At 38.3% G+C, this 21,458-nt stretch overlaps 4 protein-coding genes across 9 annotated transcripts; 1 reads left to right on the top strand and 3 right to left on the bottom strand.

Moving 5' to 3' along the window:
* Positions 1–409: 409 nt before the first annotated feature.
* On the bottom strand, positions 410–7,586 carry LOC110757052 (putative alpha-mannosidase At5g13980). Of its 3 annotated transcripts, none has more exons than XM_021958575.2 (29): positions 7,160–7,586; positions 7,000–7,083; positions 6,790–6,878; positions 6,444–6,618; positions 6,193–6,312; positions 5,953–6,042; positions 5,781–5,852; positions 5,525–5,638; positions 5,305–5,405; positions 5,116–5,209; positions 4,838–5,005; positions 4,679–4,768; positions 4,493–4,558; positions 4,345–4,401; positions 3,868–4,087; positions 3,604–3,743; positions 3,420–3,485; positions 3,257–3,316; positions 3,095–3,175; positions 2,875–2,922; positions 2,650–2,769; positions 2,419–2,484; positions 2,042–2,154; positions 1,749–1,833; positions 1,543–1,653; positions 1,367–1,462; positions 1,189–1,236; positions 1,031–1,099; positions 410–944 (listed from the first exon to the last, which is right to left on the bottom strand). In XM_021958575.2, the coding sequence occupies exons 1-29, from the start codon at positions 7,358–7,360 to the stop codon at positions 717–719; spliced, it is 3,072 nt and encodes a 1,023-aa protein (XP_021814267.2). In that variant the 5' UTR covers positions 7,361–7,586; the 3' UTR covers positions 410–716. The 3 variants fall into 3 exon arrangements, with proteins under 3 accessions (XP_021814267.2, XP_021814276.2, XP_088109717.1); XM_021958584.2 differs by having other exon boundaries at positions 3,095–3,166; positions 7,160–7,585; XM_088253591.1 differs by lacking the exon at positions 7,160–7,586 and having other exon boundaries at positions 6,965–7,083.
* A 661-nt stretch (positions 7,587–8,247) lies between these two features.
* On the bottom strand, positions 8,248–15,583 carry LOC110757343 (alpha-mannosidase At3g26720-like). Of its 4 annotated transcripts, none has more exons than XM_088253592.1 (29): positions 15,231–15,583; positions 15,071–15,154; positions 14,862–14,950; positions 14,516–14,690; positions 14,263–14,382; positions 14,026–14,112; positions 13,856–13,927; positions 13,600–13,713; positions 13,380–13,480; positions 13,192–13,285; positions 12,914–13,081; positions 12,755–12,844; positions 12,568–12,633; positions 12,420–12,476; positions 11,809–12,028; positions 11,545–11,684; positions 11,361–11,426; positions 11,198–11,257; positions 11,036–11,116; positions 10,816–10,863; positions 10,591–10,710; positions 10,360–10,425; positions 9,982–10,094; positions 9,689–9,773; positions 9,417–9,527; positions 9,241–9,336; positions 9,063–9,110; positions 8,905–8,973; positions 8,248–8,818 (listed from the first exon to the last, which is right to left on the bottom strand). In XM_088253592.1, exons 1-29 carry the CDS (start codon positions 15,429–15,431, stop codon positions 8,591–8,593), a joined length of 3,069 nt encoding a protein of 1,022 aa, XP_088109718.1. In that variant the 5' UTR covers positions 15,432–15,583; the 3' UTR covers positions 8,248–8,590. The 4 variants fall into 4 exon arrangements, 3 of the variants coding, with proteins under 3 accessions (XP_088109718.1, XP_088109719.1, XP_088109720.1); XM_088253593.1 differs by having other exon boundaries at positions 11,036–11,107; XM_088253594.1 differs by lacking the exon at positions 15,231–15,583 and having other exon boundaries at positions 15,036–15,154.
* A 2,247-nt stretch (positions 15,584–17,830) lies between these two features.
* CHLM (magnesium-protoporphyrin IX methyltransferase) lies at positions 17,831–19,431 on the top strand. Its single transcript, XM_021959154.2, has 2 exons — positions 17,831–18,520; positions 18,822–19,431. The coding sequence occupies exons 1-2, from the start codon at positions 17,960–17,962 to the stop codon at positions 19,230–19,232; spliced, it is 972 nt and encodes a 323-aa protein (XP_021814846.1). The 5' UTR covers positions 17,831–17,959; the 3' UTR covers positions 19,233–19,431.
* Positions 19,432–19,698: 267 nt separating this feature from the next.
* On the bottom strand, positions 19,699–21,116 carry LOC110757509 (trihelix transcription factor ASR3-like). The gene is made up of 2 exons (XM_021959143.2): positions 20,372–21,116; positions 19,699–20,133 (listed from the first exon to the last, which is right to left on the bottom strand). The coding sequence occupies exons 1-2, from the start codon at positions 21,099–21,101 to the stop codon at positions 19,847–19,849; spliced, it is 1,017 nt and encodes a 338-aa protein (XP_021814835.1). The 5' UTR covers positions 21,102–21,116; the 3' UTR covers positions 19,699–19,846.
* Positions 21,117–21,458: the final 342 nt, after the last annotated feature.

The raw sequence follows: 21,458 nt of genomic DNA, 5'->3' as shown, positions 1-21,458 counted from the left end.
ACCAATGACTCTGAAGGATTGTTTTCACACTCCTCTTTGATTTGGTAAAAGCAGCATTAAAAAATATATATAGTTTGAGAGAAGAATGAACCTGCCACTTGAAAAATTATAGAATGGTACGGTATTAATACCATGTCCCAATTTTGATATCTCCCTTTCATAAAGGAGGCATAAGCCTACATATTAAAACTAAAACGAGCAAGGTGAGAAGAAAAGAAATCATGCTACTTGAAGAAACCTATCACAAAATTTTAACTGTTAAGCATGAAATTATTGTTCCTGCATAGTGCATTCATGCTAATTACCTTCACATTCAGTTTTTTTTTTCCATAACATCTTTTGTTTAACTAGAGAAAAAAACATTTGGCCGTCATGACTGAATTGTCATGGTAAGGATGAACATCTGATAATCAGAACTGGAATTTTCAATACCAACTTAGATGTTGTACCATTTATACTCATGCTTTAGCTAGAACTGCTCTTCATTTTTTACCTAATTTAATCTCATCAACTTGACACAGGTTAATGTTGATGATACAGATCAATTTCAGTATTTCATGCTAAAAACACAAGTGTTACAATTTTCCAAAGAAGAATTTCATATTTTGTGGTTTTATTGCTGAATTGAAGAACTCCAAGCGCCCTTGACGAACTCATCGTGATAGCAAAGTCTATGGTGGAAAAACGTGGCCAACCACATGTTGAAAATCGCATCCTTACCTGTCAGTGGTCGAATGCTTGGAATAGAAGTCGATGATGAATGTTCGAATTTCCATTGGAGCAAGATCCACCACCAGCTTTGTTGGATCAACAGGCCCTCCCCTCATCACTTTGGCCGCAGCTTCTTCTTCAGAGGAGCCTTCCACTTTCCATGCCAGTCTCTTCTTCTCCATCTCTGCTCTTTCTTGGTTAGCAGATAAACTCATTTCTGCTACTTTGTTTATCTGAATGTTATGGAAAGGAAAAATATTACCATAAGGATTTAGATGGTAAGTATTACAGACCAGTAAAGTTTTGTCATTTCTGCTACCTTCTTATCTGCAAACACCTTTTTGAGCTCCACACTTGCCATAACTGAAAGATCCTTATCCTCTTCAATCTAGCATTTGATATACACCATACAAGTATCAGAGCCTTATTAGAGTACATAGCTGAATTGGTGAGTATATATAAGTTAGAAACTAAAACCTCGTATAAATGTGCGAGACGAAACAGAAGTTTCCCATCCTCCAGCTCCTACAGAGTTCAAGAAACAGGATCAACAATGTTCATGACAGAGAAAATTCTATCATTTATATAGGGTGTTGCTCTGGAATTCATGACAGGGGAAAATCTTCTGTTCTACTTCTGGATGAGAAATACAAACCTGGAAGGTTATTATTGCAACATTATCAGGTAAAACGTAGGAAGGATCCATCCATGAAAAGGTTGTCACATGAGAACTTGTCCAGTTATCTCCTTCCTGAAAGAAAACCAGCCATTAGAGTTACAGATGAACCCTCTAGGCAGCCACAAGAACACCGCAACTTCGTTCATTTTTACCTGTTCTGTGAAGGCTAAAAGAAATGGAGAATATATCTCCTGACCAAATGATCGACGCCATTTAGCACCCTCTCCTAGAGGATCAAGTCTGAGATAGTACTTTCCCATGATCTGTCAAAGTGTTTTAATCAAGCAAGCATATCAGACGTGAAAATTCTGGTCTTTGTGAACAGTAAGAACCACAACGTTGATTTTTATGATCATACTGTTAGTCCTTTGCAAACATCTTGAATGCACACAGTTTCATTTAGTGGTTCGTCAACACCTCTGTCATCATCATGGAGCAACCTCCTAATAAAAGGGGAAATTCCATGTCACTTATTCCGAAAGTACATTATATTAAGAAATAATTATTCACTGCAGACCCAGTGTGAAGTGAAATCAAGCTGGTTAACTTCAAGACTGAGGAGGGGAAGATCAATATCCATGTTATTCCCTAAAAAATAGACATAATTAGGCAGAGTAAAAATGCAAATCTAAAGTAAAGTACAACACAAACCTGTGAACCATCAGTTCCAATTGCCCATCCACAATGCTGGATCCACCTACAGATCTATCTACTAGTACTGACATCTCTGTGTTGTTATCTTTCGCGTAGATTCCAAGGTTAATCTGAAATGAAAATAAATTAGAATTTGTTAAAGAAACTAATCACTTCATAATTACAGTAGTTTAAATGGTTAAATTAAACTTCTTATACATTAAGTACATACTGATAGGTGTGATACCAATGATTAATTTAAAAATTCTTGGTCAACTTTTCTTTTTTCCATTTTTTCCTCCTTACATGCTACTTTAAGGTGAAAGATACATAAGTGTAGTAAAGCGTGAGACAATAAAACCCATTGATTGTAGTAATTAAACATACATACATACCGGATAATAATTTCCTGCAACAGGTTGATTCACTTGCAAGTCCCAGTCTTTTCTATAGTCTCGAATCTGCAAAATGATAATTTGTTTAAGACAATGTCCAACTACAGCTTAGACTCACTTGTTGCTTTCTTGCAACTTGTAGACACTGAACAAGTCTATTCACAACTTGGCTAGCCAACATGTTCTATTTATGATGATTTAACTGCAAATGAAAGCAAGCACACAACATACTCTTTCAATAAAATCACGCCCGTTGGAATCTGTGTAGAATGTTTTGTTAGTTGCCATGCTGGTTGTGATCTTAGTTACAATCTCTTTTCCAATTCCATCACCAATTGGTATAGGCCCAACCTGAAATGAGAACACTGTTGTAAGAGGAAAATTCTCCAACTAGCAATTCTTTATATCCGCATGACAAATGCAATCGAAATATGCAACAGAGTGCAGTTAACTCACTGTAAATTCAATCTCAGCATGCTCTTTTTCCTTGTACACTCTAGTGACCTGCTTAACCGTGCAACAAGTAAACTATTGTTAGTATCGATAATGGAATCTTGATGCCGTGAAAAAACATATGCATATATCATATTCTCCAATATTTTTATCATGTTCTTTAACAGAGTAAGAAAGTTAGACAAGATGGCTGATACATTGTTCAACTGACAGGGATAACCACCTGATATATCCAAGAGTTGATCCTCTGATGTACTTCATCTAGCAATGGTCCCCTCAGAACAGTTAAATGAACCTGCAATTTCTGATGATAAATCCACTATTTCTTATTGTGATTGAATATGATAGAAGTTGAAGCAGTGCATCAAAGATATTATGCAAGTACCTGTCCTTTAGACTGGATGGGATATGTACCATTAGGGCGGAAGATGTATGCTCCATCAGCCTTCAGAAAATTGAAATATTTCCTTTTCAATATTTACAATATATGATAACATTTAAAATGTGTAACAACCACAACAAAAGACTTCAATATATCTTTGCATTACCTGTTTATCCACACTTCCATCATCTCCAGCGTAGTAGCTGAATGATTGTTCTATCGACTCTTTGACCTTGAGTTGTAAACTAAATACTAAATCAGACGCATGCAACATAACTATAAAGGAAAAGAAAGTTATATATCAAGCAAAGTGTGGAAACAAGTATATTACAACTGTGTGAATTACATACCGAGCTTCTACTGTTAAAGTATTGAGTAAGTTTCCCTTCATTTCCAGAATAAATAAGTTTCAAGTTTCCAGGCCCAACTTCTATGGTATCATTTTGACTTGCTTCTGACTTGTATACTGTTTGTCTCGCTGAACTAGTAGCTGCACATGCAATGCGGCATATGAAACAAAATCCGAGTCATTAAATTTATAGAGAAGAACTAATCCAGTTCCTCTATTTTATGTTGCATGAGTATTATAATGCATAGGAATTCACATGGTTAACCTGTCTGTGTGGCACTTGAGACAATGTAAGTGCTAAAACCAAGAGGTGGTACAGTTACTGAAAATGCAAGCCAATAACTTGGGGTCACACTTGGAGATATTCCCAGATATGCCCTAACATGGTCATTTCTTATGCCGACTGACGCATTAAGCAGAGGTAGGAGTTGTGATTCAATTTCTTTTCCTGTAAAGTCCCTTACAGTGACATTTGCACTGACAACCTGTACCAGATCGTAAAACAAGTATTCAGAACAAATAAATCAACATGCATGCAAAAATTGTATGCATACAGAAAACATATTGCTCATCTTATATGCAAAGCGACAAACAGATTGCTTATTGTTGGTTTTGGAAAGTACATCTATAAGCTAAAAACACTTCATGCACGAATACCATGTGGAAGAAATAACTGAATTACTGCTATCCATCTAAAAACAAAGGTAAGGATTACAGCATGGAACAGGAAATAATTACTCACAGGAATCTTGATGATATCCTCTCTCTTCCATCCAAGAGAGTTATAGACAACAATAACCTACAAAAAAGAATGCATCATGGAATTCATACTTCTTAATCAACACATAAACATGCCGGAGTTCAAATGTCCATCATCAAACTATCCTCACCAGCGATTTCCCATTTGACAGATCAGCTTCTGATGGGGGGCAATAGCTAATATTCAGAAGGGGACACTGAAATAAGAATATAATTGCAAATGTGAAAAGAAAAGATAGACGTAATTCAGTTTGTTAGTCCAGTTGCGAACTCAAACAGCTGAAAAATGTAGGACAAAGGGTCAAATTTTAATTTGCCTGTTGAAACTTAGTTGACGGACTCTTGCAGCCAGCTTCTGATCTCGACTCTGTCATGCAAGCAAGTGATTCTGCAACAACCTTCTCAGCCTGCAAGAACAGTTTCATGAAGTAAAAATTAAGATACTACTGAGAATGTCTGGAGAGGTCAAGTTTTACCTCATTGTAACCTATTGAAAGTCGTTTTGCATAGTCATCAGCCACATGCTGTTTCTCTGTGCCACTAACTGCATCATGATGTTGAGCAATTGCTAAAGCATCAGCCAAAGAATCTGTGTTAGGCCTCGATTTACTCATTCCCTTAAAAGACTCCAATTGTCTTGCTGCCTGTTCATAAATTGAACGACAGTTACCATAATAGCATGGACTGGACGCTTTTCTAAGAGCCTAACACGTAATACTTACCAAGAGAAACTAAAATGTTCATAAGAGTTTACCAAATAGTAGCCGCTCAAAGCTCTAACATAGCCTTTGAGGGCTGGCCTGCTTGTAAAATATCCAGTCCAGTAAGCATTCACTTTGTCAGCATATCTGATAAAAACACATAACAACAGGTCAACAGACGAGAAAAGGAATGGGAACTTGTAAGTGAAAAAGTGAATTTGAATTTCAAAAATTTAGCTCACGGAAAGAAGTCGTCACTCTTGATCGGCCAGGACTCATTTGCTGCATACTTGGCATCAGTGTATATTGATGGGGTTGAGTATAGGGCATTGACACGTCCATCCTGCAAGCATTAATACAAGTACTTCCATTAACATACAAAATTATTAAGTATTTAGATACAATGCCATTAAAAGGGCCGGAAAGGCAAAATGGCAACAATGTTTACAGCCTTGGACTAACTTGATTCACATAATGAATGAACTTATCCATCTGCCTGAACCATGAATTGGCATATTGATAATTGAAGTCCGTTCCCATGGTCCACATGATATGATTTGTACGAGTAATGTTTGCCTGGATAAGAGAGGCAAGTAATTTATATAAACCTTGACAGATTTTTTACTCTTTCTTAAAGTAAAGTTTGACTGGCTGACAGCCTAAACAGATGAAAAAGTGATTATCTTGCTGAGTGCCAATATCAGATTATGCATCTTACTTGTGATATGGCAGCAGATACAAACTCATTAACACGATCGGGCACATTGTAGTCAAACAGATCCATATCATCCTTCAAACAAGGAAGGACAAAGTGAATAAATATTTCCATAACTACTGAGCACATAGGTAGAAGTCAATATCCTGTCAGCTTCAGTTGACTGTGAACTTACTTGCACAATAGGGGATTCGGAATCAATTACTTCAAAGTAGAAATTATCAGTAGGAGGTTCATAATTCTTAGGGAATGCACCAGCAAAAATCTACACACAAAAAGAATTTGTTCAATAAAACATTTCCAATCTTCAAATGTAAGCAATCAGAAAAACATAGTTTCAAAGCAGAACATTGATATTTGAATTAGTTCAACTAGAACATCAGAACTACATAAACTTTGTGGCAGTGGCACACACCTGTGCAGATGAACCGAGACTCTTAGAACCCCTCCAGACAACCTCAAGGCTTTTCTCATTTTTCCGTTTCTCTCTGTCTTGGTAGTCGATTCGAGCAAAGAAAAGAGAGTCAAATCCAGCCTATGCCAACAAAAGGGCTGATGTTTAATAAATGGTTTTGCAAAATCACTCACTGATGCATGATACAAATCGGGTAACTGATAAACCAACTGATAGTTTCAGTAACAAATAAAGCTGAAGAAAAAGCATACCTCAGCCCCCAAAAGGTAAGCCTGCACTGCAGAATGTCCAAATGGGTCGATTTGCCAGCCAATTCTTGGAGTCATATTGAATTCTTCTTTAATAAATCGATGCCCAAGGGTCGTCTGATCGATCATATCGATGTAATGAGGAGCAGCCTCATCATGCATGCACATCCCCCCATTTCTGCCACACAAAATTTAAGCAACTCAAAACCCAAATGAAAAAAACACAACAAAAATCTGTATTCTTTCAAACTCATAGCAGCCTACTTGAACAGACTCAAAACAAAAAGATTGAAACTTTGACTAAAATTGCAGCCTAAAGCTAATGCCAAAGACATTGCAGGTTTTTTACATGAGTTCCAGTTGACCATTGTTGACTAGCCGCCTGACCGTGTTCTGGGTTCCCTCACTCTGCTCTCTCCACCAACGTTGAAAAAACGCCTGCATTTACAAAGCACTTTAATTTCATTCACCGCTACCCAAAAAATACAATTCAAAATTCCAACTTTATTCAACTTTATTTATACCCAGAGAAGAAAAAGTGAAAAATATTATTGATTGCCTGCTCAACATATACGAACTTGCGGTTCTTATCGGCCAGCAATGCGGGAACCAAAGAATCCAGCACGTTTTGAACACAAGCTCCCTGCGATTTTTAAAAGCAGAAATCAATTAAAAAGCAGAAACAAATATTGAGATTAAAATTATTAGAGGATAACGACCTGAATGGAATTGTTGGAGCCAACATAGTACTGGTCAATGGTCTTCAACCATCCGACGTCGTCGTGGGAGTGAGGGACTAAATGAACGTTGAGCTTCCCGGGGACGAGGCGCGACGTCGTATTGTACTGCACGTACTTGGGTTCTGCAATTAGAAACAGAAGCAGTAGCAAGAGCAGCCGAAAGCAATCTTCAATCGCCATTTTTGACAGAGTGAGAGAGAAAACCAAACCCAGAAAGTGTTTATATATATAGAATTGAGAGGTGGAGAGTGATCGAGCGACAAGATCAATGAAGAAGACGACCAATCCAGTTGGTTTTGTCTTGTAGTTAAGAGTAGGTTTTCAATATACTAAAGTTTTTCTTTGTCTTTGCTCTCCAACCAAAAGAGAAAATTATACCGAGTCTTGATCTTTTGGTTTTTGGCTTTTGGCCGTTGGCTCTTGGCGCTGTGAAGTCACTGTTCTATAGGACTGTGTTGTAAATATGGTTTTTTGAAAATTAGTTACGGCGTAGCGCAGGGGTTGTTACTTAGAGTACGTAAAAGATTGTAAAATTGCATTTGATGCCCGAGATAAAAAAAATTTCTATATTTACATCTGCTTTTACATCTTTGGAACGGGTATACCTGTCAGCGGTCGAATGCTTGCAATAGTCGATGATGAATGTTCAAATTTCCGTTGGAATAGTCTAGATTTTGAGTTGTCACCCTCACCATCTTGTTTAATGACAGTTTTCCCTTCACTTATGATTCATCCGACTACCCACAAACCTAAACCTATTGACCCAAGCACCTATAACCAATGACTGAAGGATTGTTTTCATACTCCTCTTTGATTTGGTAAAAGCAGCATTAAAAAATCTATATAGTTTGAGAGAAGAATGAACCTACCACTTGAAAAATTATAGAATGATACGGTATTAATGCCGTGCTGTGTCCCAATTTTGATATTTTTCAAAGAGCAAGCTCCCTTTCATAAAGGAGGCATAAGCCTACATATTAAAACTAAAACGAGTAAGGATGAACATCTGATAATCAAAACTGGAATTTTCAATGCCAACTTAGATGTTGTACCATTTGTGCTCATGCTTTAGCTAGAACTGCTCTTCATTTTTTACCTAATTTAATCTCATCAAGTTGACACAGGTTAATGTTGATGATACAGATCAATTTCAGTATTTCATGCTAAAAACACAAGTGTTACAATTTTCCAAAGAAGAAAACTGATTTTTATTGAGAAAAGCTAGGCTAAGCAATAACATAAAAGGCCTTTGAATTTCATACTACTTGGTTCCTCATCTCCATGCCTGGCCAGACATGTCCATTCAGTGACTGCTGAATTGAAGAACTCCAAGCGCCCTTGACGAACTCATTACGATAGCAAAGTCTATTGTTGAAAAACGTGGCCAACCACACGTTGAAAATCGCATCCTTACCTGTCAGCGGTCCAATGCTTGGAATAGAAGTCGATCATGAATGTTCGAATTTCCATTGGAGCAAGATCCACCACCAGCTTTGTTGGATCAACAGGCCCTCCCCTCATCACTTTGGCCACAGCTTCTTCTTCGGAGGAGCCTTCCACTTTCCACGCCAGTCTCTTCTTCTCCATCTCTGCCCTTTCTTGGTTAGCTGATAGACTCATTTCTGCTACTTTGTTTATCTGAATGTTATGGAAAGGAAAAATATTACCATAAGGATTTAGATGGTAAGTATTACAGACCAGTAAAGTGTTGTCATTTCTGCTACCTTCTTATCTGCAAACACCTTTTTGAGCTCTACACTTGCCATAACTGAAAGATCCTTATCCTCTTCAATCTAGCATTTGATATACACCATACAAGTATCAGAGCCTTATTAGAGTACATAGCTGAATTGGTGAGTATATATAAGTTAGAAACTAAAACCTCATATAAATGTGCGAGACGGAACAGAAGTTTCCCATCCTCCAGCTCCTACAGAGTTCAAGAAACGGGATCAACAATGTTCATGATAGTGAAAATTCTATCATTTATATAGGGTGTTGCTCTGGAATTCATGACAGGGGAAAATCTTCTGTTCTACTTCTGGATGAGAAATACAAACCTGGAGGGTTATTATTGCAACATTATCAGGTAAAACGTAGGAAGGATCCATCCATGAAAAGGTTGTCACATGAGAACTTGTCCAGTTATCTCCTTCCTGAAAGAAAACCAGCCATTAGAGTTACAGATGAACCCTCTAGGCAGCCACAAGAACACCGCAACTTCGTTCATTTTTACCTGTTCTGTGAAGGCTAAAAGAAATGGAGAATATATCTCCTGACCAAATGATCGACGCCATTTAGCGCCCTCTCCTAGAGGATCGAGTCTGAGATAGTACTTTCCTGTGATCTGTCAAAGTGTTTTAATCAAGCAAGCATATCAGACGTGAAAATTCTGGTCTTTGTGAACAGTAAGAACCACAAGGTTGATTTTTATGATCATACTATTTTTTTTTTTTTTTTTTTTTTTTTTTTTTGGAATAGAAACGAGGTTGATTTTTATGATCATACTATTAGTCCTTTGCAAACATCTTGAATGCACACAGTTTCATTTAGTGGTTCTCCAACACCTCTGTCATCATCATGGAGCAACCTCCTAATAAAAGGGGAAATTCCATGTCACTTATTCCGAAAGTACATTATATTAGGAAATAATTATTCTATGCACACCCAGTGTGAAGTGAAATCAAGCTGGTTAAATTCAAGACTGAGGAGGGGAAGTTTAATATCCATGTTATTCACTAAAAAATAGACATAATTAGGCAGTGTAAAAATGCAAATCTAAAGTAAAGTACAACACAAACCTGTGAACCATCAGTTCCATTTGCCCATCCACAATGCTGGATCCACCTACAGATCTATCTACTAGTACTGACATCTCTGTGTTGTTATCTTTCGCGTAGATTCCGAGGTTAATCTGAAATGAAAATAAATTAGAATTTGTTAAAGAAACTAATCACTTCATAATTACAGTAGTTTAAATGGTTAAATTAAACTTCTTATACATATAAGTACATACTGATAGGTGTGATACCAATGATTAATTTAAAAATTCTTGGTCAACTTTTCTTTTTTCCATTTTATCCTCCTTACAGGCTACTTTAAGGTGAAAGATACATAAGTGTAGTAAAGCGTGAGACAATAAAACCCATTGATTGTAGTAATTAAACATACATACATACCGGATAATAATTTCCTGCAACAGGTTGATTCACTTGCAAGTCCCAGTCTTTTCTATAGTCTCGAATCTGCAAAATGATAATTTGTTTAAGACAATGTCCAACTACAGCTTAGACTCACTTGTTGCTTTCTTGCAACTTGTAGACACTGAACAAGTCTATTCACAACTTGGCTAGCCAAAATGTTCTATTTATGATGATTTAACTGCAAATGAAAGCAAGCACACAACATACTCTTTCAATAAAATCACGCCCGTTGGAATCTGTGTAGAATGTTTTGTTAGTTGCCATGCTGGTTGTAATCTTAGTTACAATCTCTTTTCCAATTCCATCACCAATTGGTATAGGCCCAACCTGAAATGAGAACACTGTTGTAAGAGGAAAATTCTCCAAATAGCAATTCTTTATATTCGCATGACAAATGCAATGGAAATATGCAACAGAGTGCAGTTAACTCACTGTAAATTCAATCTCAGCATGCTCTTTTTCCTTGTACACTCTAGTGACCTGCTTAACCGTGCAACAAGTAAACTATTGTTAGTATCGATAATGGAATCTCGATGCCGTGAAAAAACATATGCATATATCGTATTCTCCAATATTTTTATCATGTTCTTTAACAGAGTAAGAAAGTTAGACAAGATGGCTGATACATTGTTCAACTGACAGGGATAACCACCTGATATATCCAAGAGTTGATCCTCTGATGTACTTCATCTAGCAATGGTCCCCTCAGAACAGTTAAATGAACCTGCAATTTCTGATGATAAATCCACTATTTCTTATTGTGATTGAATATGATAGAAGTTGAAGCAGTGCATCAAAGATATTATGTAAGTACCTGTCCTTTAGACTGGATGGGATATGTACCATTAGGGCGGAAGATGTATGCTCCATCAGCCTTCAGAAAATTGAAATATTTCCTTTTCAATATTTACAATATATGATAACATTTAAAATGTGTAACAACCACAACAAAAGACTTCAATATATCTTTGCATTACCTGTTTATCCACACTTCCATCATCTCCAGCGTAGTAGCTGAATGATTGTTCTATCGACTCTTTGACCTTGAGTTGTAAACTAAATACTAAATCAGACGCATGCAACATAACTATAAAGGAAAAGAAAGTTATATATCAAGCAAAGTGTGGAAACAAGTATATTACAACTGTGTGAATTACATACCGAGCTTCTACTGTTAAAGTATTGAGTAAGTTTCCCTTCATTTCCAGAATAAATAAGTTTCAAGTTTCCAGGCCCAACTTCTATGGTATCATTTTGACTTGCTTCTGACTTGTATACTGTTTGTCTAGCTGAACTAGTAGCTGCACATGCAAGGCGGCATATGAAACAAAATCCGAGTCATTAAATTTATAGAGAAGAACTAATCCAGTTCCTCTATTTTATGTTGCATGAGTATTATAATGCATAGGAATTCACATGGTTAACCTGTCTGTGTGGCACTTGAGACAATGTAAGTGCTAAAACCAAGAGGTGGTACAGTTGCTGAAAATGCAAGCCAATAACTTGGGGTCACACTTGGAGATATTCCCAGATATGCCCTAACATGGTCATTTCTTATGCCGACTGACGCATTAAGCAGAGGTAGGAGTTGTGATTCAATTTCTTTTCCTGTAAAGTCCCTTACAGTGACATTTGCACTGACAACCTGTACCAGATCGTAAAACAAGTATTCAGAACAAATAAATCAACATGCATGCAAAAATTGTATGCATACAGAAAACATATTGCTCATCTTATATGCAAAGCGACAAACAGATTGCTTATTGTTGGTTTTGGAAAGTACATCTATAAGCTAAAAACACTTCATGTACAAATAAATCAACATGCATGCAAAAATTGTATGCATACAGAAAACATATTGCTCATCTTATATGCAAAGCAACAAACAGATTGCTTATTGTTGGTTTTGGAAAGTACATCTATAAGCTAAAAACACTTCATGCACGAATACCATGTGGAAGAAATAACTGAATTACTGCTATCCATCTAAAAACAAAGGTAAGGATTACAGCATGGAACAGGAAATAATTACTCACAGGAATCTTGATGATATCCTCTCTCTTCCATCCAAGAGAGTTATAGACAACAATAACCTACAAAAAAGAATGCATCATGGAATTCATACTTCTTAATCAACACATAAACATGCCGGAGTTCAAATGTCCATCATCAAACTATCCTCACCAGCGATTTCCCATTTGACAGATCAGCTTCTGATGGGGGGCAATAGCTAATATTCAGAAGTGGACACTGAAATAAGAATATAATTGCAAATGTGAAAAGAAAAGATAGACGTAATTTCAGTTTGTTAGTCCAGTTGCGAACTCAAACAGCCGAAAAATGTAGGACAAAGGGTCAAATTTTAATTTGCCTGTTGAAACTTAGTTGATGGACTCTTGCAGCCAGCTTCTGATCTCGACTCTGTCATGCAAGCAAGTGATTCTGCAACAACCTTCTCAGCCTGCAAGAACAGTTTCATGAAGTAAAAATTAAGATACTACTGAGAATGTCTGGAGAGGTCAAGTTTTACCTCATTGTAACCTATTGAAAGTCGTTTTGCATAGTCATCAGCCACATGCTGTTTCTCTGTGCCACTAACTGCATCATGATGTTGAGCAATTGCTAAAGCATCAGCCAAAGAATCTGTGTTAGGCCTCGATTTACTCATTCCCTTAAAAAACTCCAATTGTCTTGCTGCCTGTTCATAAATTGAACGACAGTTACCATAATAGCATGGACTGGACGCTTTTCTAAGAGCCTAACACGTAATACTTACCAAGAGAAACTAAAATGTTCATAAGAGTTTACCAAATAGTAGCCACTCAAAGCTCTAACATAGCCTTTGATGGCTGGCCTGCTTGTAAAATATCCAGTCCAGTAAGCATTCACTTTGTCAGCATATCTGATAAAAACACATAACAACAGGTCAACAGACGAGAAAAGGAATGGGAACTTGTAAGTGAAAAAGTGAATTTGAATTCAAAAATTTAGCTCACGGAAAGAAGTCGTCACTCTTGATCGGCCAGGACTCATTTGCTGCATACTTGGCATCAGTGTATATTGATGGGGTTGAGTATAGGGCATTGACACGTCCATCCTGCAAGCATTAATACAAGTACTTCCATTAACATACAAAATTATTAAGTATGTAGATACAATGCCATTAAAAGGGCCGAAAAGGCAAAATGGCAACAATGTTTACAACCTTGGACTAACTTGATTCACATAATGAATGAACTTATCCATCTGCCTGAACCATGAATTAGCATATTGATACTTGAAGTCCGTTCCCATGGTCCACATGATATGATTTGTACGAGTAATGTTTGCCTGGATAAGAGAGGCAAGTAATTTATATAAACCTTGACAGATTTTTTACTCTTTCTTAAAGTAAAGTTTGACTGGCTGACAGCCTAAACAGATGAAAAAGTGATTATCTTGCTGAGTGCCAATATCAGATTATGCATCTTACTTGTGATATTGCAGCAGATACAAACTCATTAACGCGATTGGGCACATTGTAGTCAAACAGATCCATATCATCCTTCAAACAAGGAAGGACAAAGTGAATAAATATTTCCATAACTACTGAGCACATAGGTAGATGTCAATATCCTGTCAGCTTCAGTTGACTGAACTTACTTGCACAATAGGGGATTCGGCATTAACTTCAAAATAGAAATTATCAGTAGGAGGTTCATAATTCTTAGGGAATGCACCAGCAAAAATCTACACACAAAAAGAATTTGATCAATAAAACATTTCCAATCTTCAAATGTAAGCAATCAGAAAAACATAGTTTCAAAGCAGAACATTGATATTTGAATTAGTTCAACTAGAACATCAGAACTACATAAACTTTGTGGCAGTGGCACACACCTGTGCAGATGAACCAAGACTCTTAGAACCCCTCCAGACAACCTCAAGGCTTTTCTCATTTTTCCGTTTCTCTCTGTCTTGGTAGTCGATTCGCGCAAAGAAGAGAGAGTCAAATCCAGCCTATGCCAACAAAAGAGCTGATGTTTAATAAATGGTTTCGCAAAATCACTCACTGATGCATGATACAAATCTGGGTGACTGATAAACCAACTGATAGTTTCAGTAACAAATAAAGCTGAAGAAAAAAGCATACCTCAGCCCCCAAAAGGTAAGCCTGCACTGCAGAATGTCCAAATGGGTCGATTTGCCAGCCAATTCTTGGAGTCAAATTGAATTCTTCTTTAATAAATCGATGCCCAAGGGTCGTCTGATCGATCATATCGATGTAATGAGGAGCAGCCTCATCATGCATGCACATCCCCCCATTTCTGCCACACAAAATTTAAGCAACTCAAAACCCAAATGAAAAAAACACAACAAAAATATGTATTCTTTCAAACTCATAGCAGCCTACTTGAACAGACTCAAAACAAAAAGATTGAAACTTTGACTACAATTGCAGACTATAGCTAATGCCAAAGACATTGCAGGTTTTGTACATGAGTTCCAGTTGACCATTGTTGACTAGCCGCCTGACCGTGTTCTGGGTTCCCTCACTCTGCTCTCTCCACCAACGTTGAAAAAACGCCTGCATTTACAAAGCACTTTAATTTCATTCATCGCTACCAAAAAATCCAATTCAAAATTCCAACTTTATTCAACTTTATTTATACCCAGAAAAGAAAAAGTGAAAAATATTATTGATTGCCTGCTCAACATATACGAACTTGCGGTTCTTATCGGCCAGCAATGCGGGAACCAAAGAATCCAGCACGTTTTGAACACAAGCTCCCTGCGATTTTTAAAAGCATAAATCAATTAAAAAGCAGAAACAAATATTGAGATTAAAATTATTAGAAGATAACGACCTGAATGGAATTGTTGGAGCCAACATAGTACTGGTCAACGGTCTTCAACCATCCGACGTCGTCGTGGGTGTGAGGGACTAAATGAACGTTGAGCTTCCCGGGGACGAGGCGCGACGTCGTATTGTACTGCACGTACTTGGGTTCTGCAATTAGAAACAGAAGCAGTAGCAAGAGCAGCCGAAAGCAAGCTTCAAGCGCCATTTTTGACAGAGTGAGAGAGCAAACAAAACCCAGAAAGTGTTTTTATATAGAGAATTGAGAGGTCCGTCGAGAGTGATCGAGCGACAAGATCAATGAAGAAGACTTACCAATCCAGTTGGTTTTTTCTTGTAGTTAAGAGTTGGTTTTCAATATACTAACAGTGTGTTTGGATAAGGAAATTTAAAAATACAAAGGATTTCATAAATCACGGAATTTAAAATGACGGAAATTAATGTTCTAGAATTTGTAAAGTTTCTTGTTTGGGTGACGGATTTAAAACACAGAATTTAACCTTTATTTGTAAAGTTATCTTTTTTTAAACTCAATCTCTCTTGGGATTTTAGAAATGACGACTTTTAGATGGAATTTAAAGTTGGGATTTATGATCTCGGAATTCCATGTTTTTTCCCATGCGGAATTTCTAAATTTCTATGTTTTTTTATCCAAACACGGGAATAGGTTCATGTCAATTTAGAAATTCCGACTTTTGTCAAAATCCCAAGTTTATTTCCCTCATCCAAACGCACTTTAAAGTTTTTCTTTGTCTTTGCTTAAACTCCAACCAAAAGAGAATAATATTATACCGAGTCTTGATCTTTTGGTTTTTGGCTCTTGGCGCTGTGAAGTCACTGTGCTATAGGACTGTGTTGTAAATATGGTTTTTTGAAAATTAGTTACGGCGTAGTGCAGGGGTTGTTACTTAGAGAGTACGTAAAAGGTTGTAAAATTGCGTTTGATGTCCAAGAAAAAAAAAAAAAAAAAAAGTTCTATGTTTATATATGTTTTTACACCTTTGGAATGGACCTCACCACTTAGAAAGGAGGAGAGAGGATAGAGGAAGCTAGGGGAATGCTAGGGGAAGCTAATTTATTAGGGGAAACTAGCAATCTTTCTCTCTAACCTTCTCTTTTGAACCTTCTCTTTTCTCCTCATTACACATGTCATTTTGCTTACACACAAAACAATATCATTAATGAATTACACAAATTAATTTTTATTTTTCAAGTTCATCCCTATTAAATGCATTGTCCTTGTATATTGCTTTATTTATTTTTTCAAAATCCTGTGTATTTTTTTACAGCAGGTTTTGTCCTTTTGTTTTGGTTAAATTACTGTTAAAAAATTAATAAAAAAAGATATAATCATTTAAGCACAAAATTTCAATTTTTACAGCAAAGGAAATCGGCGTGAGGAAGGATGTTACGTAGGTGGCAGGGATCGACGTAGTGGGGGTCGATGGACATTGACATCGTGGTGGAGATCAACGCAATGTGGTGGAGGAGAGGAGGGAACGATACGAGGTGGTGACGGCTCGTTACTTAGTGAAGGAAATTAACGCCGAAAGGAAGGTTGTTGGCTAGAGAGAGAGAGAGAGAGAGGGGGGGGAGGGGGGGAGAGGGAGATGGAGATAATGTTGTGGATGGCTGGGTTGGATTGGCGAAGGAAGGCGAGAGAGAATGTTGTGGTGGGCTTATGTTGGTTGGGATTGTGACTTTAGGTGGTGGTGTCGACTTGAGAGGTAGAGAGGGTGTCTGGATGGGGTTTAGGGATGGATGGGGATGGTGGGTCAAAAAAAATTATTTTATTGGTGTTTAGTCCTGTTCTTTTATTTTTGTAATAGGGATAAGTTTAGAAAGAAAAAAAAAAGGTTTGTGTATGCATTAATAACATTGTTTTAAGAGTAACCAAAGTGACATGTGTCATGAGGAGAAGGGAAAAGATACAAAAGAGAAGGTTAGAGAGAAGGTTGCTAGCATTCTCCTTGGAGTTAAAAATGCATATTTGGATTTACATATTCTCTATTAGAGTAAAAAACGCATATCTCCCGGAGTATAAAGGAAATGTAAAATTTGCTTTACACCCTTGAAAATACAACCCCCCACTAATGATGCTCTTAGGGGCTATTTGAGTTATTTAAACTGTATTTTGACTTGTGTTGTCAAGTTCGGAACTTCCGATTTGACCAAAAAAAAACTTTGTACTACATTTATGAAACACATATACGCAAAGTTGATTTACAACTTCATATAAGAAATAAGCTAACTTACTTTTGTTTCCTCATTCCATTCTCATTTCTTAGCAAGAATGAGTTTGTAGTAATTTTGAATGGTAAAGATTTCCATACATTTCAAATACTTTTTATTTTTATTTTTTTTCGGTTACAAGGAGGGCCGAAGCCCAAGAAAAAACCAAAAAGAAAACTACACTATTGATGTGTCGGGAATTTGTGTTCGATTCCTACTCCTCTATAATAAATAAAAAAAGATACTATTTCAAATAAAATGAGTATCATTGGTTCTTGTTTTTCTAGAATGAGAATGACATTCATCATTGGTTTCAGAACAACCAAACACAGCCTTAAAAGAAAAGAAAAAGGGCGGGACCCCACGGAAATCGAGGAAACCCGAACTCTTATCCTATCCAGGATAAGCTCATCAACTACCCAACTTCCACACAGTCTCTACACTCCACTCTCTCTCTCGCCGGTCGGGGAGAGAAGAAACCAAAGAAGCTAATCAAAAACAAAAATGGCATCTTCAGCCTCACTATCTTCCCCACTCCACTTCCACAACCCACACCCCAGATTCTCCCCAAAACCCTCTACCGCCCTAAAACCCACCACCACCGCCACCAAGCCCCTCTTCGCCATCCCGCCGCCCCTCACAGCGGTCGCCGACGTCGACAGCGCCACCATCGCCGCTATCGGTGGCGGCTCGGTGGCCGCACTCGCCGCCGCGCTCTCCTTAGCCGACCCAGAGCGGCGCCGTCGCCTCCAAGCCGAGGAGGTCGGCGGCGGCGACAAGGAGGTGGTGAAGGACTACTTCAACAAGTCCGGGTTCGAGCGGTGGAAGAAGATATATGGCGAGACGGATGACGTCAACAGGGTTCAGAGAGATATTAGGCTTGGGCACTCCAAGACCGTTGAAAATGTGATGAAGATGCTGACCGATGAAGGAAAGCTTGAAGGGGTTACTGTGTGTGACGCTGGGTGCGGGACGGGGTGTTTGGCGATTCCGCTGGCGAAGGAAGGTGCTGTTGTCACTGCTGCTGATATTTCAGCTGCCATGGTTGCTGAGGCTGAGAAGCAGGTGAGTTTTTATGAAGTAAAAAGACCGCTTCTTTGGTTGTGGGTTTTGGAGGGAAATCTCAAATTTGATGGGATTGGGCCGATTGGCAATGTGGGTTTTGGTGGAAATGGAATTTGCTTATCTGGGTTAGCGTTGGTGATATTTTTGCTTGAATGTGAATTGTTGATGGCTGGTTTGATTTGCCCATTTGAGCTTTTGGTAACTGAAAAGCACACTGATTTTGAGCTTTTTGGCAATTGAAAAGCAAATTGATTTTGAGCTTTTGATAATCATGAACCTCAAATTTTGGTTTTTTATGCAGGCAAGAGAGCAGCTTCAGTTGAGCAATCGTGGGTTCTCAGGAGGGCCAGTAATGCCAAAATTTGAAGTGAAGGATTTAGAGAGCCTGGATGGGAAGTATGACACAGTGGTCTGTCTAGATGTTTTGATTCATTACCCACAGAGCAAGGCTGATGCGATGATTGCTCATCTTGCTTCATTGGCCGAAAATAGATTACTTATCAGTTTTGCACCAAAGACGTTGTATTATGATTTGCTAAAGAGGATAGGAGAGTTGTTCCCGGGGCCTTCGAAGGCAACAAGGGCATATCTACATGCGGAGGCTGATGTTGAGAGGGCTTTAAAGAAGGTTGGGTGGAGGATAAGGAAGAGAGGACTAACCACTACACAATTTTATTTTTCGAGGCTAGTTGAGGCTGTTCCTGCTAAATAAGGAAGAGAGGCCATATTTGAGTTCTGCCTTTGCTCTGATTCCTAAAAATGCTTAGGATCTTCCTCTAACAGTTTGTAAAGCTCGTTTACATGTACGTTCTCATGAATCTCATCCTCTACGTGTATGTATGGCGTGTACTATTTATACAAGATGTTGATGTATCAAACTTTTGATGTTAATGACAATTTTGTGTTCTTTATATGACATTTGAATTGGTTGACTTTGATGCCAAGTTCATTGCAAGTTTATGTATGCCTTCCTGTTTCAATCTGGTTGGTTGGATGGCGAGAAACTTCTCTGAAATTTGTTTCTCCTGGTTTCCATTTTAGTAGGTAGATGGCAAGAAATTTTGTTTTGTTTTTGTTGTTGTTTTTCTTTGGAGAAGAGATCGCAAGAAATTCATCACCAGAATGGTAACTAGTTCCAAACAGATCAACAATCAAACCCCTAAGCTAAAAGGACTCTGTGTGATCTCTGTATAGAGTCAATGACTGGTAGAAGAAGAAAGAAGAAATGAGCTTAAGATGCACTAAACAAAAACTGTAAGATCCCTCCTACATGGTACACTCTAACATGCAGCTTCTTAGGGTCTTTCACTTTACCATGAAGTTTGATCATAATTTATCTGCGATTCTCACTAGTGCATCTGTGACCTTGCTGATGGCAGCAAGTAAGCTGTTACTTTGCTCCTTCCTCTGTTCCCTATCCAAATGGCAATTTATGTTACGAGCTTCAAGTTGGGCATTCAGCAGGGCGTTGTTCCTCTCAAGTACTCTGATCAACTGGTCACTGTAGTTGTCTTCACATCCGTCTATTGCCAACCGTCTCAGCTTCCGTTTCTCCTGAGAGATATGCTCTCCGCATGTATTTGAGTCTAAACCCCGTTTCTCTTTTATTGTGCCTGTATGATAGAAGAACAACAAAATACAAGTTCTTAGTTTGCTCCAAGCCCAATGTATTATGTTATGACTATCTATTTAGATATATCTTTTGCATTCATATGAGGAGCCTCTGCAAGCCTTTTCCAAAAACCATAACCCAAAAGCTTATATGGTTAGACGATTATGATAGTCGAATGTTAGAGTCATTTGGCCATGTTCGTGATGAAATGATTTGAATGCAAAGAAAATCAATATCACCTGAAGAGGGCATTGGAGTTGTGACTGTTGTTGCAGGACTGTCTTGCATCAGGTTTTCTTTCTTGGACTCTGTCTCCTCTTGCTCTGACTCCTCAGAATCTGAGCTTAAACCATCTTCTGCCATATCCTGTTGAAGGCCATTGGCAGCTTTTCCAGGTTGCTCCTCCTCCTCTTCTTCTGCAGCTGCCTCTTCTGCCCCATCACCACTTTGTGCATTTGTTTGTACTGGGATAAACAATGCCAGTGGACATGCTGCTGTTGCAGTCGCAGCATTTCCATCCAAGATGTTGTAAACTTCCCGATCGAAGAAACCGGGAAGCTTCCTCTCCTTCCTCACATCATTTCTCATCACCCAAAAAGACTCAGCCGCTCCCTTTATCTGTGACTCCCGGTTCCTGATTTTCTTGAAATCAACAAGAAGATTGCTCCATCTTTTCCTGCACTGAACTGGCTCTCTGCTCACACCTCGCTGTTTACAGTATGATGAGACCAGATCCCACTTTGGTTCAAAATGGTCTGACCCCAAGGCTGAAGAAGATCTGCTGCGGCCCTTCTGAACCGCATTCTCCACGACCTTCTTGCCTTCTATGAGGACAAACGTCTCGTGCCTGGTCCATCGAGGGTGTCGTTTGGCTCTGTCGTCGCTGCTCCCATTCGGCACCTGCTGTCTGTCAACTTGGTCAGGTGTAGTAGAGCTAGCACCTTCATGTTTGATTGAGTCTAATGCCATGAAGAGCCAAAAGGGTGCGTCTTATTAGACAAAGTTTTGGTTAGATCAGAAGACTCTTCCAACAAGGAGATGTAAACTTTTGGGACGATGGCTACTCCTTCCTATATGTAATTCAGTGTCCACTGTCCTCCATTTATTGGAAACATTCCTATTTTTTAAGTAAATTTACAGCCTACTCTTCCATTGTTCTTTCCTGTGGTCACTGGTGAATTAATATTCTTCCATATAGGGCACCATCCCTCCTTAAAGGTCGCAGCTGCATCACTCACTTGTTTAGGCACTCCAATGGAATTTTTGTGACAAGTTTTTCGATGTGATTGTAGCACCGCTACATAACGTTCTAAATACATCCATGTT

Source organism: Prunus avium, chromosome 5 (genome assembly GCF_965620075.1).
Source record: "Prunus avium chromosome 5, drPruAviu1.hap1.1, whole genome shotgun sequence".
In the NCBI taxonomy this organism is placed as follows: Eukaryota; Viridiplantae; Streptophyta; class Magnoliopsida; order Rosales; family Rosaceae; genus Prunus; species Prunus avium.
Note: the sequence above shows the minus strand (reverse complement) of the source record. Positions and strands in the feature narration are given on the sequence as shown.

Coding starts and splice junctions, on each gene's coding strand:
- LOC110757052 (XM_021958575.2), bottom strand. CDS start 7,360: ATGGCGATTGAAGATTGCTTTCGGCTGCTCTTGCTACTGCTTCTGTTT. Junction 6,043..6,192: donor GTCTCGGTTCATCTGCACAG/GTGTGTGCCACT, acceptor TTTTGTGTGTAG/ATTTTTGCTGGTGCATTCCC. Junction 5,853..5,952: donor CCGAATCCCCTATTGTGCAA/GTAAGTTCACAG, acceptor CCTTGTTTGAAG/GATGATATGGATCTGTTTGA.
- LOC110757509 (XM_021959143.2), bottom strand. CDS start 21,101: ATGGCATTAGACTCAATCAAACATGAAGGTGCTAGCTCTACTACACCT. Junction 20,134..20,371: donor AACTCCAATGCCCTCTTCAG/GTGATATTGATT, acceptor TCTATCATACAG/GCACAATAAAAGAGAAACGG.
- LOC110757343 (XM_088253592.1), bottom strand. CDS start 15,431: ATGGCGCTTGAAGCTTGCTTTCGGCTGCTCTTGCTACTGCTTCTGTTT. Junction 13,714..13,855: donor TATCTGCTGCAATATCACAA/GTAAGATGCATA, acceptor TCTCTTATCCAG/GCAAACATTACTCGTACAAA. Junction 12,029..12,419: donor AGGATATCATCAAGATTCCT/GTGAGTAATTAT, acceptor GATCTGGTACAG/GTTGTCAGTGCAAATGTCAC.
- CHLM (XM_021959154.2), top strand. CDS start 17,960: ATGGCATCTTCAGCCTCACTATCTTCCCCACTCCACTTCCACAACCCA. Junction 18,521..18,821: donor TTGCTGAGGCTGAGAAGCAG/GTGAGTTTTTAT, acceptor TTTTTTATGCAG/GCAAGAGAGCAGCTTCAGTT.